Consider the following 16801-nt stretch of genomic DNA (forward strand, 5'->3'; position numbering starts at 1 on the left):
TGAATAATATTGAAGAGAGAGTGAATATCATCAAACCAGGTAGTTCTAGGAAGCTTGGTGGGCAAGAAGGTTTTGCTGAGAGAGAAAGAGAGGGGGAGAGAGCCATCAGAAGGGGAAACCCGGGATAAGGGTGGCAATGGGCTAGGTGCCTGGGCCGACCGCTTGGCCTGGTCGGCCAAGCCCTAAAACTAAGGCACGGGCCATGTAATGTGGCTTGAGAGATGGGCTAGGGCCGGGCAATTACGGGCCAAGAGTACGGCGAGCAATCACTGCCCAATAGTGCAGCCAGCCTAGGATCGGCTAAGGCCAGCCCAGCCCTCTTTTTATTTGTTTTTCGTTTTGTTTTTTTATTTTATTTTATTTAGCACGGCACTAATAGGTACTAGGGCCAAGTCTAAACTGGCCCAACCCTACAGGGACTAGGGTCGGGCTTAGGCCAGGTCCAGCCCATTGCCACCTCTATCTAGGGAGCATACTGGGTGTGAAAGAGAGAGTTGGTAAGAAAATTTTGCAGGAAGACAAAGAGGGGGTAAGAAACTTTTGCAGGGAGACAGGGGGTAAGAAGATTTTGCAAAGAGAGAGAGAGAGAGAGTCATTAGAAGGGGAATTCTTGGGAGCATACTGGGTAAAAATATTTGGCATCCATCCTCATCAACCTTATCCTAGCTATTTAGAGTCTGGCTATATGAATCCAGTTCTGTCTCTATCAATGTTTGGCATCTATACATTATATAAATTTGCCTCTCATCCGTCCATTAAATAAGAGAGATTACCTTATTCATCCTGAACTTAAAAAGAGTCTTAAGACTGTTAACAGGCAAATGCAAGGCTTTAACATCAGCACCACATTACTGTCACCATGGCCGTTACATAACGACCACTAACTTCAAGAGAAACAATAGCTGGTTACAGCCAGGTCATTGAAATTGGTGCTCCAGACCCTCGGAGAAATCAGATTTCCGGTGCGAGGGCACGCAGGCACCCAAAAATATTACAAACAGAATTAGAATTGTGAAAACCATATGTCACTAAAACTGATAATGAGTCTTCTTCTTGAATTGTGAAAACCATGTTTCACTAAAACCAATATATATAAAAAATCAAAGGGCCAAGGATAGAGAAACCATAAGGACATCAAGCAAAAAGAAAATCAAAATGGGAGAAGGAACAAACACCAAAATTGCAAAAACAAAGCAAAACACTACAAAATTTTCATGAAAATTGTACAACCCATGTTACAATATCACAAAGCTCATTAAAAATCACCTTGCGCTCTTCTTCATCTTCTTCCTCCTCCCACCGGCATTGGGTTTTCGAGATTTTTGTTTGGAAATTAGGGACTCAGGTTTTCGTTTCTTGCCTTTAGTTCTTGGAGTCATCTTGTCTTCCGGCTCTTCAGAGGCAGAGCGTGGTTCGAGCTCTGGCGTGTTTTCTTCTTCATCATCTGAAGAGAGCTCCAACTCTGAGACCAAGTCCTCATCAGCGTTCTGCACTTGTTCATACTCCAAATGTTTGGGTTTTGAACTTTTGCGCCTGTCGTGATAGAAGATTAGGTTTTCTTTTAGTAGATTCGTATTAGTCAGAGGGATAAACATATTTCTTCGTTTATCATCCTACTACTAAATGAGAGAAAATTAGATCACTGAAAAAGAAAGGAAAATATCAAAATGGGGTATATCCCGACGATGGCCACTTGTTACAGAAAGAAATATGGCTCCATTCACTGCATAGGTTCTACAAGGGGAAACTGTCTATTGGAATTAGACAACTGAGTAATTCTGGCCGATGCTCTCTCAAAGAGTGTGTGTGCAGGTCTCACTCTCTCTCTCATGCACACACACATTGTTCATGTGTGTTGAATGGTGCACATGCATGCATACGCTAAGATAGGAGTAGAGAGCTCTACATCTTTCTGTTTTCTTCAAGCTTCCAAAACCAATGGTAGTTCAGTAAAATACTCAAAGCACGAGTCATTCAGGTTATAATTTTTTAAACATGAGTCATTTTATAGCTCCATTGCCAAACACACACATACACAAATACAGAGGAAAAGATTCTGCAAGCTAACAAGCTTATAGCTGCACTGTAATTCGAAGGTCAAAACACCTAAATAATTTTTTTGACCCAGAAGTTTGTACTTAAATGATTCAACAAATGAGAGATTCTTAAAAAACAAGAAAAAAAACACGTAACAATAATAATTTGAATACCTAAAGATCTAGATCGACCATCCATGGAGTGGACAGTGTGTGTCACTCTTCGTGGCAAGGCTCATTTCGACCATTTCCAAAGTGTGAATTTTTATTTTCTTGTCTTTTTTTTTTCTAATTCGATCACCGGGACGATTAGAGCATACATCCACCTTTTGGGGTCGAACAGAAAAAAGAAACATAAATCCAACAGGCTTAGTTATCATATATGCCAGTTGTTTTATAAAATCACACAAATGCGTGCAAGTGCGCCCCTGCGCGCACACGCGCACACACACACAGAGCATTGGGCCCAAGAATCTTACTGAGGTTTCCCTCCTGGCAACCATGATGAGCTGAAAACTGCGGCACCTTCTTCTTTCCCCATCCCCTTATCTTCCTCCTCCAGTTTCGTGATCTCTTTGGAAGAAAATGATGCTCCAGTCTCACCTACAAGAACACTGAAAACACAAAAGCTGTCAGCACCTGATAACGATTAATTGCATTAGTACAACTCATAAAGTAAAAAAAGGTTTATTGCATTGGTATTGCCAGAGAAGACTACTACCTCTCTCTCTCTCTCGAGAAGACTACTACCTCTCTGTCTCTCTCTCTCTCTCTCTCTCTCTCTCTCTCCAGCAGGTGCCCATAGGTAGTTTCCAACATTCATTGCACTGATGCTAAAATGGTTGGGTTTCTGTGGCCATTTAAAGGCCATATGAGAGCATATATGGAAAATATATAATGAATTATCGACTCCAATGCAATGTTCGCAAAATCACCCGATCTAACCGCTAACCACCCGGTTAGATCGGAACCGGCCGGCAGCAGGTTCCGGTTTTGGGCGGTTAGGGTGATCAACCGGTATTTAAAAAAAAAAAATCAAATAAATGTATATAAATTCTCAGAAATGAGGAATTTGATTTGTAATGCTTTTTTAAATATTCTTTACATTATGGTCAAGATTAAAAATTGTTTTGGTCATTAATGCTCACCTTTAATTTTCCCATCTTTTTTGAAAATTTTTAAAAATAGCCCTTGAAAAATATAAAATGAGTTAAAATCCATTTTTTTCATTAATTTTCAACTTCATTTGAATGTGTTTTGTTTTAATCATTCTTTATATGCTTTTCATATTTTAGTAGATTTTCTTTTTGTATTTTTTTATTTTTTTTCAACACTTTTTTGACCGCACAGGACTTGCTTGGTTAGAGCGGTTGAATCGGCCAGTTGACCGGTTAGGCCGATTATACCGCTTCCAAGCCCATTGTCCGGTTAACCGTTCTAGTTCGATTTTGCGAACATTGCTCCAGTGGGAGTATGGTCTAGCTTGGACTGTAGGGCATTGATAATGTCTTAAGACTCACATGAGTTTTGACTGGCAATGACTCAATGTGAAAGTCAAAAACCCATAGTCCTGGGCATCATATAAGCACAACCGATAAGGGTTTCGATGTGGGGCTATCCCTAGATGAAGTCGGAGATGTGCCTGAGACAGTTGACTAGGGGACATGGATTTGACCCCTGTGTGTGATGGATGGCCCGAGAGGACAAGGGCTTAAATCCTCATCATTACCATCACATGGTATGCACACTAGATAGCCATCCGGGAAGCCATTGAATAAGAGTTGTAACGTGTACATGTGCGAAAAAGATAACTCCCTGCAACATTGGATTGTATTGGAAGGACCCATGGAATATACTGCTGCAATGGGCCCTGTACTCGTCCTCATGGAGAAACCTGTAATCCATGGTCTAATAATCATCTCCACTTATTGGCTGACTTTGATGGTCCAATCATGAAACCCTACGATGAGTTGTGGGTCATGGGATCTATTGGGTCAGTTTGAAAATGTGCAGTGAGATGCAGTCTCTAGAGAGGATGGAGTCCTCAGTATATTTGTCATAATCCTAAATCTATGTATCCAATTCCCATCAAATCTTCTTCAATATGTTTAAATAAGTTCTAATTATTTTATAGATAATTAAAATGAATTTTTAGATCTCTTTAGAATGATTTTTATATAAGGAAAAATCAATTTTCTGAATTTATTTTGTAAAATTTGTTTTAATATCTAAAAATTAATATTAATGTATTGAGGGCCCAATGGGGTTCAATGGGCCCACCATTGTGTGGAGCATGGGGCCCACATGGACATCACATGGGTGGTGTGCCCCACCCCACACAACTTTCCTTGTTGTGTTATGTATCTTCTAAGGCTTGTGATGATTTAAAGTGTATGGAAAATTAAGGTGTCGAGATTTGAATTGAATCAAGATAGAAAAGTGTAAGATATTAAATAGTATGAATTAAATATTTTCTCTACACAAAATATTTGATGGGAATGGAGTTATGGAAACTGAGGGATAAGGTTTCACATCATTCCTTTAATCATGATGGCTGATTTAAGGAATGAATGGTTGAAATCTCTTCACCCCATATGTCTCCAAGATCAAAGTTTAAGATTAAACCTCATAATGATGGTAAAACCCTAACCCTAGGAAACCTAGCCTCTTGTCTATAAATACTAGCTATGGGGATTCTATTTCATCTCTCTCTCTCTCTCTCTCTCTCTCTCTCTCTCTGTGTGTGCAACCAAAGGGGGCATGCCCCACTCAAGCCTTCTCTCTCTTCTTCACTCATCCAAATTAGGGTTTAGGAAAGAGTTAACCCTAAAGGGTGGCACGCCCAAGCCACACAAGCCTAGCCCTAGGTCCTTGCCTCATGCTCATGTGTTGAGCCTTGATTAAGGAAATCGCATGTGATGCTCTCTGAGGGTTTTACCTAGGCTTCCCTAATTGTGAGGTGTGTTCTTGAACCAAAATCCTGTGTGCCAACGGTGAAGGAGACCCGGTTTGGGTTGTACGAAGTTCTTGGGGGTAACTTGAGGCAAGGTACGTAGTATTTCATATTTCGTGTTTCTGTTGCTTCTATTGCTTCCTTATGTAATTTTCAGTTCTACATTATGAATGCAAACTTTCTTTTAATGGCATGCAAGTGAGAAGTTTTAGCTATTTCATTGAGTTAAAATTGTATCTTGGACACTTGTAAGTGATCCGGGTGGCAATACGAATAAAATAGTAGAAAAATTTTAAATGGTATTGACTTACCCAATCACATTGTCCACCTTACATAAGGTAGTTTCAAACATTCATTGCACTGATGCTAAAATGTGAAGCAAGTCAAACATGTGGGGAATTGATAACTGATAGGTAGTTTAAGGACAAGTTTGAATTCAGTCAGAGTGCGGTAAATAAAGAAGTTCTGCTTTTTGAATCTTAGGACTAATTTCCTCCATACTAAGTTTCAAATAACAATTAGAAGCAAAAGGACACAAGTCAGTTACTTTCATAAATTGAGGAAGGGGTAAAACCCACCTGGATCCCACCATTGAAGCTTTTCGCTGCTGTTCTCTTTGCCGCAAACTGTCAACATATTTAGACAAAGGGCTCACTCCAAACTCCTCCTCAACCTATCACAAAAAGCAAACACTTAAAAAGTGTTTCTTCATCTTTTCAACAAATAAAAAGCAAAAATATCAAAAACATTCAGCCAAACCTCAGAAGATGGACCAATGGCAGCGGGGTCGTTTGGAAAAAAATTGATATTTGATCGTCTAGAACTTATAAACTCAACATTAGATTCCACCTGTGACAAGGAAAGGCCACACTGAGATACTCTCTCTCTCATAGTTGCATTTACTCTCTCTCTCACACACACACATATATACCTGCTTTACAAGCTGCTTTACTTCTCGTCGGAACCTCTCAATCCTGGTAGATTTACTAAAGCATCGCAAACGAGCGAGAGGAATAAATGCCAATTCAAAGAAGGCCATAGAATAGCTCCACTGAGCCAAATGCTCAGAGAGTTCTTGGACTACAGAGAAGACACATTCCTCCTGGAAAGGGCGTGTCTTCACCATCTGTTTGGTAACCTGCAATACATGAGCCCTCAGTGGCTTGGTCATTTCCTAGGGAGTTACTCTTTCTTCCTTTTTTTTTTTTTTTTTTGTATGTGTGTGTGGGGAGAGAGAGAGAGATGAACATGCCTTCAATGTGGTACGAAAGTCTACTGCATTTCCAACACCTCCAGTTGGAGCTCTGTTCAGCTCTTTAAATTCCAGCATATCCAAGAGAAGAAATGAAACAGGAAGAAAAGTCCCAGTGGCAATTGCAATACGATTAAGCATTCTAGTACACTGCAAGCGCAAAGGAAAATATCGAGCAGTTGGAACCAAACGTCCCACCCCAAATATTATTTGCATCAGTGGGTAAGCCAAGGGCCCGAATTCATGCTCCGCCTTGTATGTGGAGACAGCTCTAGTCCAAAGTTCAAGGCAATTCATGTACTTCCACTCATAAACCTTCCGAAACGCCTCCTGTTAAACAAAGGGAATTTGATGCTCATAACCTTATACACGTTGGTAGATTGATGCTCTCTCTCTCTCTCTCTCTCTCTCTCTCTCACACACACACACACACACAAACACACACAGAGTTGTTTTCCATAGCTAGTCTAGGCAAATCTCTGTATAGAAAGTTTGCAATCACCCATATATATAACGAATCTTCCACAGTCCATTGAATTGTAGCATAACATCCCAACTACATGATGTTTTACCCTGCGAGTAATGACAAATGTGTATAAAAGGTTCATAGATCACCCAATGGACAAATTTTGTCCAATCTATTGAATCTTCGCATAATATCCCAACTTATGATGCTCAATGCAAGCTGTACCTATGCAAGAGTGATAGTGATTGGCAGCTAGCTTTCAGTCCACCCAAGAGAGTCCTCGTAACTCACAGGGAATAGTTACTAGAATCATATACATTCTTATCCAAAGATTACCAGAAATTGATGCAAAATTTACCAAATATTACCATCGCCTTATCCTATCAAAGGAGAAAACAGATTACCTTAGTCTTGACAGTGAGCGCATCTCGCAAAATCATCGCCAGTTGACGGATAAACATAAAGGCATGCTGATACGCACTTGATGTGTCCAAACCATAAAGCTCAATCACACAGTTCCCAAGAAAATGAATATGAGGCAATCTTGTCGCATTAACAAATCGGCAATTCAAGACATAGGCCTTGTATATGCCTTTCAAGCATGGTTCCATACAATCTGAACCAATCCGAATACATAAATCTCGTAGAAACAGGAAAGAAACAACTGAAAGAGCTCCTTCTTCAGTGCTCCAAAAATGAAGCGCAACCTAAAGATACAAAGTGAACGAAAAACTCATTCTCTCTGACAATCAGTAAGACAATTGCATTTTTTAATGGTCACGTAGGATGGTTAGATTAAAAATGAAATGAGCATAAAAACCAGAGAAACTTAACAGAAAAAAGAACATAAGGAAGAAAATAAAGGAAAAAGAAACAAAAGACCAGATGAAGAAGCTCATGTGAGCAGAAAAGAGACCCCAACTATGTGAGAATCCCCACATTTAATTCCCAAAAAAATGAAAAACAAAACAAAATAATCACCATGACTATCTCCTTGAAAGATAATTTCTCATGCATATTAGCTCCTCTCAATGCATGGCAGCACGGCACAAGATAGACAACCCTCGTCCATGATATCACATAATATCATAGCAAAACAAATCACTACGGGGCACATTCAATGGTGTTAAATTTCAGAAGTTTAAAATTTGAATAACAAATTGACCAAAGAAAATATAATGTTTCTAGCAATTATGCTAGCTCATAGTAACTGTGAAATCTACATCAGCAAAAGATAAGTAAGAGATAATAGCAATCAAGATATTTTTATCTTTATCTACTCCATTCCAAAAAGTTAACTACGAAATATCATCATCATCATCATCATTGCCTTTTCTCAATAATTTGGGTTAAGCTACACGAATCCTGGTCCGCCAGTCTGCTCTATTAACTACAAAATCTGCATTACCTTAATATACTTCCTCAAGAGGTTTGGAAATGCTGTCAAGAATATGGCTGAATGTCTAAGATTCTTAAATGTGAACAAGATCATCTGCCCGTCCGTCATTTGGTTCAGTACATGAAGGGCATTTCCAAGATATGATTTCACTAAAGATCCATAACTCTTCCAAGCCTTTTGAGCCATCAATTCTACAATGGTCTCCTTCTTCCCACCCGAACTAGGAAGTATAAAAAGTGATCGGAAAATGCCATCAATCTCACTTAGAACAAACACCATTATTTTATTGAATACACTGCTCGACATGATGCGAAGCTTTGAGGAAGAGTCATCATCGCCATCACCATAATGGCATGCAGATCTGAAAGCTTGAATGAGCATACGAAGAGGCCTTATACCTTTTTCTTCCTGAATAACTTTACACCAAGAATCAACCATTGCAGTTGTGATAATCTTGACAGATGGTTTCTCAGCCATTTCTGCAAGTGCTCCAGGCCGTTGACTGACTTCATCAATTTCAGCATCCTCCTGGAAAGGAACACATAAAATGCAAAAACGAGGTGTATAGAACATTCACAGCAAAGAGTAGAGAGATATGATAGCTTATACAAATGTACATACTGTCTCATCCACATCCCCATCTGCATCTTCATCACTGAATTTCAAAAGCTCCTTGTCATGACTTGCCAAGAACTTATAGAACTCTGGATCCTACAGGTGGGAACAAGCTAAATGAAAATGGCATAATAATCTCAATAACAAGACTAAAAAAAATTCAAATATGTGGGTATCAGGAAATAAAATCTCTATTTAAATAGCGTAAGTCCTAGTCCTGAGTGAAAAAATTATGAGTCCAACAACCTCATCTTCAAATACAGAACATCAGACAGGAGTACAATATGAGCCACACAGAGGAATCAAATATCGCAATTTCAAAAACACCATATAACAGAATTAATAAATAACTCCAATTGGTATATTAAATACAAATATATATTCACTACAAACATAAATGTGATTTTAGAATGAGCAACTCTCAGATGGTTCATCATACTCAATTATCTTGTGTATCCCTAAAATAAGAACATACATAAGAATAAAAAGAACACCAAAGCATGATGAGAATTTCATTTCTTTTATCCGAAGTATAATAACTATTTAATATTCTCATATAAAATGGGTCGCCCATATCTTAATGTTGGTGGAAAGTGCCCAACTACCAAGTATAGGTTTGAAAGTCTTGAGGAGACTAAAAGCCCAAATACCAAGCAACCAATTGCGAAGAGGAGACTAGAGGACATCATTACAAGTTACTACTAGTGTCAAGTTTCCTAGGGGGCAAACTAGGAGTGCTCGTTAGACCCCCATAAGTAGCGGTGTTAAACTAGTTTGTTGTTGTAGTAGTTGAGAAGATCTTAGTCGTAACCATTTGCAATATAGACAGAGTAGACACCCTACTACACCAGCAAAATAGATCTCCCTACTTCCAGTCAACCTTCACAAAGCCATCATACTTCCTAGTGTTCAAAAATTAATTGCCTCGGTAAATACCACAACCAACCAAGATGCCTTTAATCTCTCATGATCAAAATATTCATCATAGAACAAAGAAATATATATGGAAAATTGGAGGGAAGATTAAAATAAGACACCACAGCCAAAACTAAAACAAGGACAATCAAATACAAAAATAAGATTAAAAAATTGACAAACTGTAAAATTGATACAAATACACAATTCTTTTCCATAAGTTTACACAAATTGCATTCTTCCTTGTGAGTAAAAGTTCCTGAATTCTCCTCAGAAGTACCTTTAAGTTTTAGTAATATTAATCATACACAATGTCAACAACCACATCCATATATTATGTATAATTTTTGTACTTCATTTGGAATGCTTATGCAAAAGCACACAGTACATTGTTTTACAAACCAAAGATGATCATTTTAAGCAATTCACGCTTCAAAAAACTCACCTTTTCTTTCAGTCTCTCTAATTGTTTCTTGTGTTCTTCAGATTCAGATCGTGATTTCTTCGAAGTCTTCCCCTTTCTAGCCTCACTTTTATCTGCACAAAAAAACCCAATTCAATTTAACTATGCTGAGTTCTTCCAATTTGACAAGAGTACAAATAAAAAAATAAAGGAAGTTCAGGAAAATAAATACTTACCCAATTTTGGTGAAGAGAAAAGGTATTCCTCACCATCCTGTTAAGAGAGAGAAACCCATAATTTTAATAGATATTAAGACAAAGGAAATAAGCACATAAGCACAGAGACAGAAGAGGAGTAAGAAGAACATGACAATGGTATTTAGCTATTTATTCTTCACATGCTATCAAGAGAGAGAAATCCAATCAATTTCAGAGATATTCAACTAGAAGTCAATAAGCATTACGCAGATAGAGAGAGAGAGATTCTTCCTCATCCGAGCAAGAGAGATAACCACAACAAGTTTTAAGAAAATTAAACCAGAAGACCGTAGAGAGAGAGAGAGAGAGATTTCCAACTAAAATGAATTAAAAATACCAAAAATAGAAAATAAGAAAAAAAATACCATAAAATGCATATCTTCTTCATCAAATTGGGGGCTTTCCATTGTTTCAGAGGTCACGGCGCACCGGTCTTGTAACCTGTCAAACCTTTCTCTTTGAAAGACAAAGATTTCTCCCTTGAGTTGAAATGGGTAAAAAGGTGAAAAAAAAAATTGCAAGATTGCAGCCATTGCTACTTTCATGCTTTTGAAAAAAAAATATTATTTAAAAAAAAACCTAAAATAGAAAATTTTATGCCCACTGTCTTCTTCAAAGCCACAGTTGCATATTGAAGGCATGAATATTTTTTTTTCCCTTTTTTTTGAACTTAAACAACTAGATGCAGATTTCAGTTGTCATTATGGAAAATCATTGTGTAAATGAAATACTGTTTATAGCAAATCATTTTGTAAAGTAATTCATTAAATCTTATACATGCAGATTTATGTGATTATTTGTGATAATTGTTTTTATGAAAGTACTGTTTATGGCGCAAATTAGAGCTCAAAACATTGTCTTTTACTGAGGAATGAGAAGCAGAGAGTGTGACTACAGGACCAAGTAATCAATATTTTATTTTTCATAATGTGATAACAAAGATAAACAACATAGTGTAAACTGTAAACTTACAGAAGCAAGGTACGGATTAGTTCCCCAAACCTAATCCTACAGCTCTGCTTACCTGTTTTCTCCAGAAAATGAAAAACCCTCTTCCTTTTCTCTCTCTAAAAATCAGTGAGGGCCTCTTCACATATCAGTATAGTTAAGGTTTTCTCTCAAAACAACATCCCAAATCAGAGAGAAAAAACTCTTCAAACTATCCCAAATCAGCATCCCATCTTCCTTGTCTCTCTCTAAAAATCAATTAGAGCCTCTTCCATTAGGGTTTGTGAAGCCGATGACCTCTTCCTTCTTCCTTCTTCTCTCTATAAACCCTAATGCAATGAACCCAGCCCTACTTTCTTCTCTTCCTTCCTCATTTTCTCTCTCTAAACCGTAAACACAGAGATGTGAAACCCAAATTCCTTGTTCCTTCTTCTCTCTATGAGCGCCCTAATGGCGATGAGCCCAGCCCTATTTTCTTCTCTTCCTTCTTCCTCCTTTTCTATCTCTAAAGGGTAAACCAGCTCTGAAACCCACGAGCCTCTTTTCACTTAAAAAAATTTATAAACCTTTAACCAAAATTATGGAGTGACATAAATCATTGTAATGAAAAAACAAAAATCACCCTAATTATGGAATGGCCATAAATCATCGTAACGAGAAAACAAAGCATTTTTTTTTTATACCATAGTTAAATCATTGTAACGAGAAAATAAAAATCGTATATTTTTGTACCTACTAAGATGATGTTTAAGTATTTAATGAATAAATTTATATAATATATTTATTTTTTGATACGTAATAAGTAGGTGTGATGTTTTCTAAAGTATTTAATGGATAGATTTATGTAATAATTTTTTTTTGATATATACTACTTATATATTTAATATTTAATACGAGCGCTGAATTTGGGGTAGAGATGGGGAGAAAGACAAATGGATTTGTGGGAGAGAAATAGAGTCGAGAGAGAGAGGGATTTGGGGCAAAGAAAGAGGGCTGGAGAGAGAGAGGGATCCTCTGCTTTGAATCCGAGAGAGCAAGAGCGCTTTAAAAGGATTGAGGCTTTTTTCATCATCGGCTGGAGGTTGATTAGGAAGACCAATAACTTGGATAGTCTTAAAAAAAATTTAAAAAAAAAAATTTAAATCAGTAATGCCCTACATCAAAAAGTCGAGAGATTTTATGATCCATCAGGTATATGTTCCTTCAAATAAATATCATATTTTATCTATTTTAAAATTTTAAATTTCATTTTTATTTCTTGAATACATTCTTAGAGAAGATGGTTAGACTTTCTATAAAAAAAAAAAAAAAAACTTAATAGGTCGTTATCTTGAGGGATACAATTTGCTCCCACGGGAGAATATATACAACATTTTTGTTATTCTGACGACCACCAAGTATTACATGCATTTTTATCACATGCATTTATTGTCCCACCCAGTGTTTGTTAAATCAAACCGGAATGGTTAACTGGACATGGACCTAGAAGTGGTTTAACCAGCCTAACCGGTAAACCGGTCGATTCAATCGCTCTAACTGGTCAAGTCCTGGGCAGTCAAAAAAGTATTAAAACAATAAAAAAGATACAAAAAAAATCTACTAAAATATGAAGAGCATATAAAGAATGATTAAAACAAAACACATTCAAATGAAGTTCAAAATTAATGAAAAAAAATAGATTTTAACCAATTTTATATTTTTCAAAGGCTATTTCTAAATTTTTTTTAAAAAAGATGGGAAAATGTAAAAGTGAGTATTAATGACCAAAACAATTTTTAATCCTTACCATAATGTAAAGAATATTTAAAAATGTATTAACAAACCAAATTCATTATTTTTTACAATTTATATACTTTTTTTTTAAACATACCGGTTGATCACTCTAACCGCCCAAAACTAGAACCAGTCAGTGGCCGCTTCCGATCTAACCCGGCGGTTAGCGGTTAGATCGGGCGATTTTGCGAACAATAGTCCCACCACGGTCCTACAATCTAACAATTTGCTTTTTTCCAAAAGTATGACTATTTAAATACTAAATGACAACATAGCCCTTTATCGATTTAAATAATATATTACCATTGTCATAATTTCTTTAAAAACAACATACAGTGAAATAAATTTGAATTATATAGTAAAAAACAAGACTTAATTTGTTTAGCAATATTTTACTTTAGAGGCTAAAAATTTAAAGAAAAAGTTAATTCTTGGAAATTTAAGTCATAATTAGAATAATTTTATTCTATAGGCATAATTTTAAAATTTCATTTTTTAAAAATTTTGATTAATAAATCTAGATTTTAAGTATTATAAAAATAAAAAATATTAGGAAAAATTATAACAACCCCCCAATATACATTATCTATGCAACTTGCCCCCCATCCAAACTTTTTCTCTCCTTTTTTTCCCTACAACAACTTTTCTTCGCAAAAACCCTCCAAGGTAAATAGTCATTATTTTTTGGACATAAATGCCCTTCTCGTACAAAAAAAATCAATTGGCGCTGACTATCGGTCCCAAGTTGTGTATTGCCGGAGCGCAGTAAACAACTGTCGTAGTGAATTGTCTAGAACATACTGTCGGAGCATGTATGTATCGAGCACCAAAGCGCTTTGTAACGATTGCCAGAGCGTCGTATGCACTGTCAGAGCGTGTTCATATACTACCGGAGCATTGAATACACTATCGAAGAGTGCTATTACACTGCCGAAGTGTTGTGGCTCCAGAGCCTCTATTGCCGGAGTGCCTTTATAGACTGCTGGAGTGAAATGTCTCCAGAAGGTGTACCACCGGAGCCCGTTCATATACTGCCTGAGCGTTCTTTGGGATTGCCGGAGCGCGTCATCTCCATAAATTGTACTGTCGAAGCGCGTCTTTGTACTGCAGGAGCCCATTGGGTATATTAAAAAATGGGAAACATGAGAGAGAAGGGCATGTGAAAAAAAAGGTGGTTTAGTCTTTTTTCTTATTCCTTTTGGGTTGGGGGGCTTTTTCCTAAGAAAGGTTATTGTGGGGAAAAAAGTGAGAGAAAAAAGTTGGATGGGGGTAAATGGCATACATAGTGTATATTGGGGTTTTTTTATAATTTTCTCAAAATATTATTGATTAATATTTATATACAAAAACAAATTCAAATCCATAAGTACCTTTAATAACTAGCTAGTTAGAGTTGACACCTAAATTCATGACACAAATATGATGATCAAAAGTAGTAACACCACAAACATAACACCCTGCATTACTCTAAGAAGTAGTTTACTTAAGATTAATATTTACAAACGATCTTTAAAAATCGTAGTAAGCCGATTAGCTATACAATGTTAGAAGATCCCAAAATTTTAGGTCTCTACTTCATATTGTATGATGGTCATAATTTACTTTAAAAGGATATGTGAGTGCCATCATACATTTTTCATGCATAAAAATAGATGGCCACTCTAAAAATTCTATTGATTTACTATGAAGAAAAATATTCATATAAAAATAGTGAGAGAGATTAGCAATAAATTTAAATTTATGATTATAATTAAAAGTGTATAATTGAGTAATACTATCGATTAACATAAAAATTAATCTCAAAATTTTAAATACTTTTAGTGACAAATAGATTCAATAGAGTAAACTTCAAGTTCTGAACCATTTTATATTAGAAAATTGAAGCTTATAAGGTTTGGATATTGGTGCGGATAAAGTTTTATGTATACTAAGTAAATAAATATGATGGTAATATGTTAAAAGTATCATATGACCATATATCGATTAAATAGTAGGTGCCCATGCAACTATCAAGTGATTTGTATCCTTAGGTGCATAGAGACTTTGTCCTAATTAGAGATAATCAATCATTCGAACACCATAAATTTTATTCCTCAAAATTATAATGGGATTCTAATTTTGAAATTAAAATACACATTAAGATTTTGCATTATTAAAAATAATAATTTCATCTTGAGTAAAAATAGTTCTTAAATTTATAAATTTAATTAGACTCTGAAATTTAAATTTTGTTTCTTTAAACAATTATTGTTTATGATGGTACACTTTAGAAATTATAACCTCATAAAAAAAAATGCAACCAGGAAGATCACATGAAGCCAAAAAAAATAAAAAAAATAAAACTAAAAGAAGAATATGAGATAAATTCGATTGAAACTGTATGGATTGTTCAAAGAATATGTCGCATATTGTTCAAAGAATGTGCCGCATGTTGTTCAAGAGATCCAACAAAGCCAATCTATGAACTTATTCTGTGCAATTTAACAAATAGAGGCTCATAGGGATCAAGAAGAAAAGTACAACACCATCGAATAAGAAACCCCTAATTTTTTTTAGCATAGTTTTTTGATAATTTAAAATTATATAAAATATCATGGAGGGGCCCATAGTGCACATGGGCTCACCATGTGTCAAGTGGGTGGGGCCCACATGTGCCACACATGGGTAGCATGCCCCACTCATTAGATTCTTTCTTGGAGTTTAAGTTATTTCATGTTTTGGTAATATTATGTTATGGCAAGTAATCAAATAAGATATGGAATATTTTGACCATATATTGACAAAATATTGAAAGTGTATATTAACTTGATATATCTTTAGAATATTTTGTGAAAGATTATGAAATGCATAATATTTTAATTAGATTTAATTTATCTAATTTCTATTGATGGGAAAATGGTTAAGAAAAGGGAGATAATGGTCTATGCACCTTCCATAATATTGATGGCTCATCTACGGAATAGAAGGATCTGATCTCTCACTTTACAAGTCACCATTGATCGACGGTCCACGTTCAATCTCACAAGAAGAGGCAAGCTAAAAAAAATCATAATCTTATTCAAGCCTATAAAAAAGGGATTGTCTTTACTCAAGTACACCTTATCTTTCTATCTCTCTCTTAAGAAAGTTTCTCTCTCTCTCATGTTTGATCTCTCTCTACCACATTGAGAAAGAACCTAAGGGTTTAGGTTATGGAGATCTTCTCTCTCCTATCTATCAAATATAGATTTATGGCTAAGGATTTTAGGGTTTAAGCAAAAGAGAATCTATCTCTCTCAAACTAGGTTGCTAAGAGAATTCACCTAGGGTTTGAGTTTGTGATCAAAGGGATTCTTGTTCCATTGGTGTGGCTTGGCCCAAATTTGCTTTTCCGGTTTGAGATTGAAGCTAGACTGTTGTTCGCTCACCATCTGATGGTGGTGACTCGGTTGAGGTAATCTCCGACACTCTTCCTTTTGTTTCTTGCAATCTTATTTTTTATTCTCAAGCATAGTATATAGTTGTTTCAATGGCATCAAGTTGTTAAGATCTTGTTTTTATTGTTATGTTGATTTTATTTCAAAATTTATCTTATTATAATAAAGACTACATGTAAGTGATCTTTTGCCAAAAGAAAGAGGTGAAGAAAAAAAATAATAAATGTATTCCCCTGTAAAAGATCACATAGGTCTTTCTTTCGTTGGTGTTAGAGCTATTGATACTTGATGTCATTAGTTATTTTTTCTCTTTATTGAGTTGAGATCAAGCTTGAGAATGAGATAAGAAAATTAATGACCTTTGTGAT

General features: G+C 36.0%; 1 protein-coding gene across 6 annotated transcripts; it reads right to left on the bottom strand.

Annotated features, from left to right (window-relative positions):
• Positions 1-1025: 1025 nt before the first annotated feature.
• Positions 1026-11611, bottom strand: LOC18440020 (Noc2p family). 6 transcript variants are annotated; one of them, XM_020670913.2, is made up of 13 exons: positions 11321-11611; positions 10662-10752; positions 10276-10312; positions 10082-10173; positions 8728-8817; positions 8116-8634; positions 7112-7414; positions 6242-6571; positions 5921-6127; positions 5749-5838; positions 5568-5662; positions 2516-2650; positions 1026-1533 (listed from the first exon to the last, which is right to left on the bottom strand). In XM_020670913.2, exons 2-13 carry the CDS (start codon positions 10701-10703, stop codon positions 1263-1265), a joined length of 2211 nt encoding a protein of 736 aa, XP_020526572.1. In that variant the 5' UTR covers positions 10704-10752; positions 11321-11611; the 3' UTR covers positions 1026-1262. The 6 variants fall into 6 exon arrangements, 4 of the variants coding, with proteins under 4 accessions (XP_020526572.1, XP_020526573.1, XP_088726547.1 ...); XM_020670914.2 differs by having other exon boundaries at positions 11269-11611; XR_016058221.1 differs by having other exon boundaries at positions 1181-1533; positions 6242-6814; positions 6933-7414.
• Between the last annotated feature and the right edge of the window lie 5190 nt (positions 11612-16801).

The sequence above is a fragment of the Amborella trichopoda genome, chromosome 6 (genome assembly GCF_054954075.1).
Source record: "Amborella trichopoda isolate Santa Cruz 75 chromosome 6, AtrichopodaSantaCruz75HAP2 v2.0, whole genome shotgun sequence".
In the NCBI taxonomy this organism is placed as follows: domain Eukaryota; kingdom Viridiplantae; phylum Streptophyta; class Magnoliopsida; order Amborellales; family Amborellaceae; genus Amborella; species Amborella trichopoda.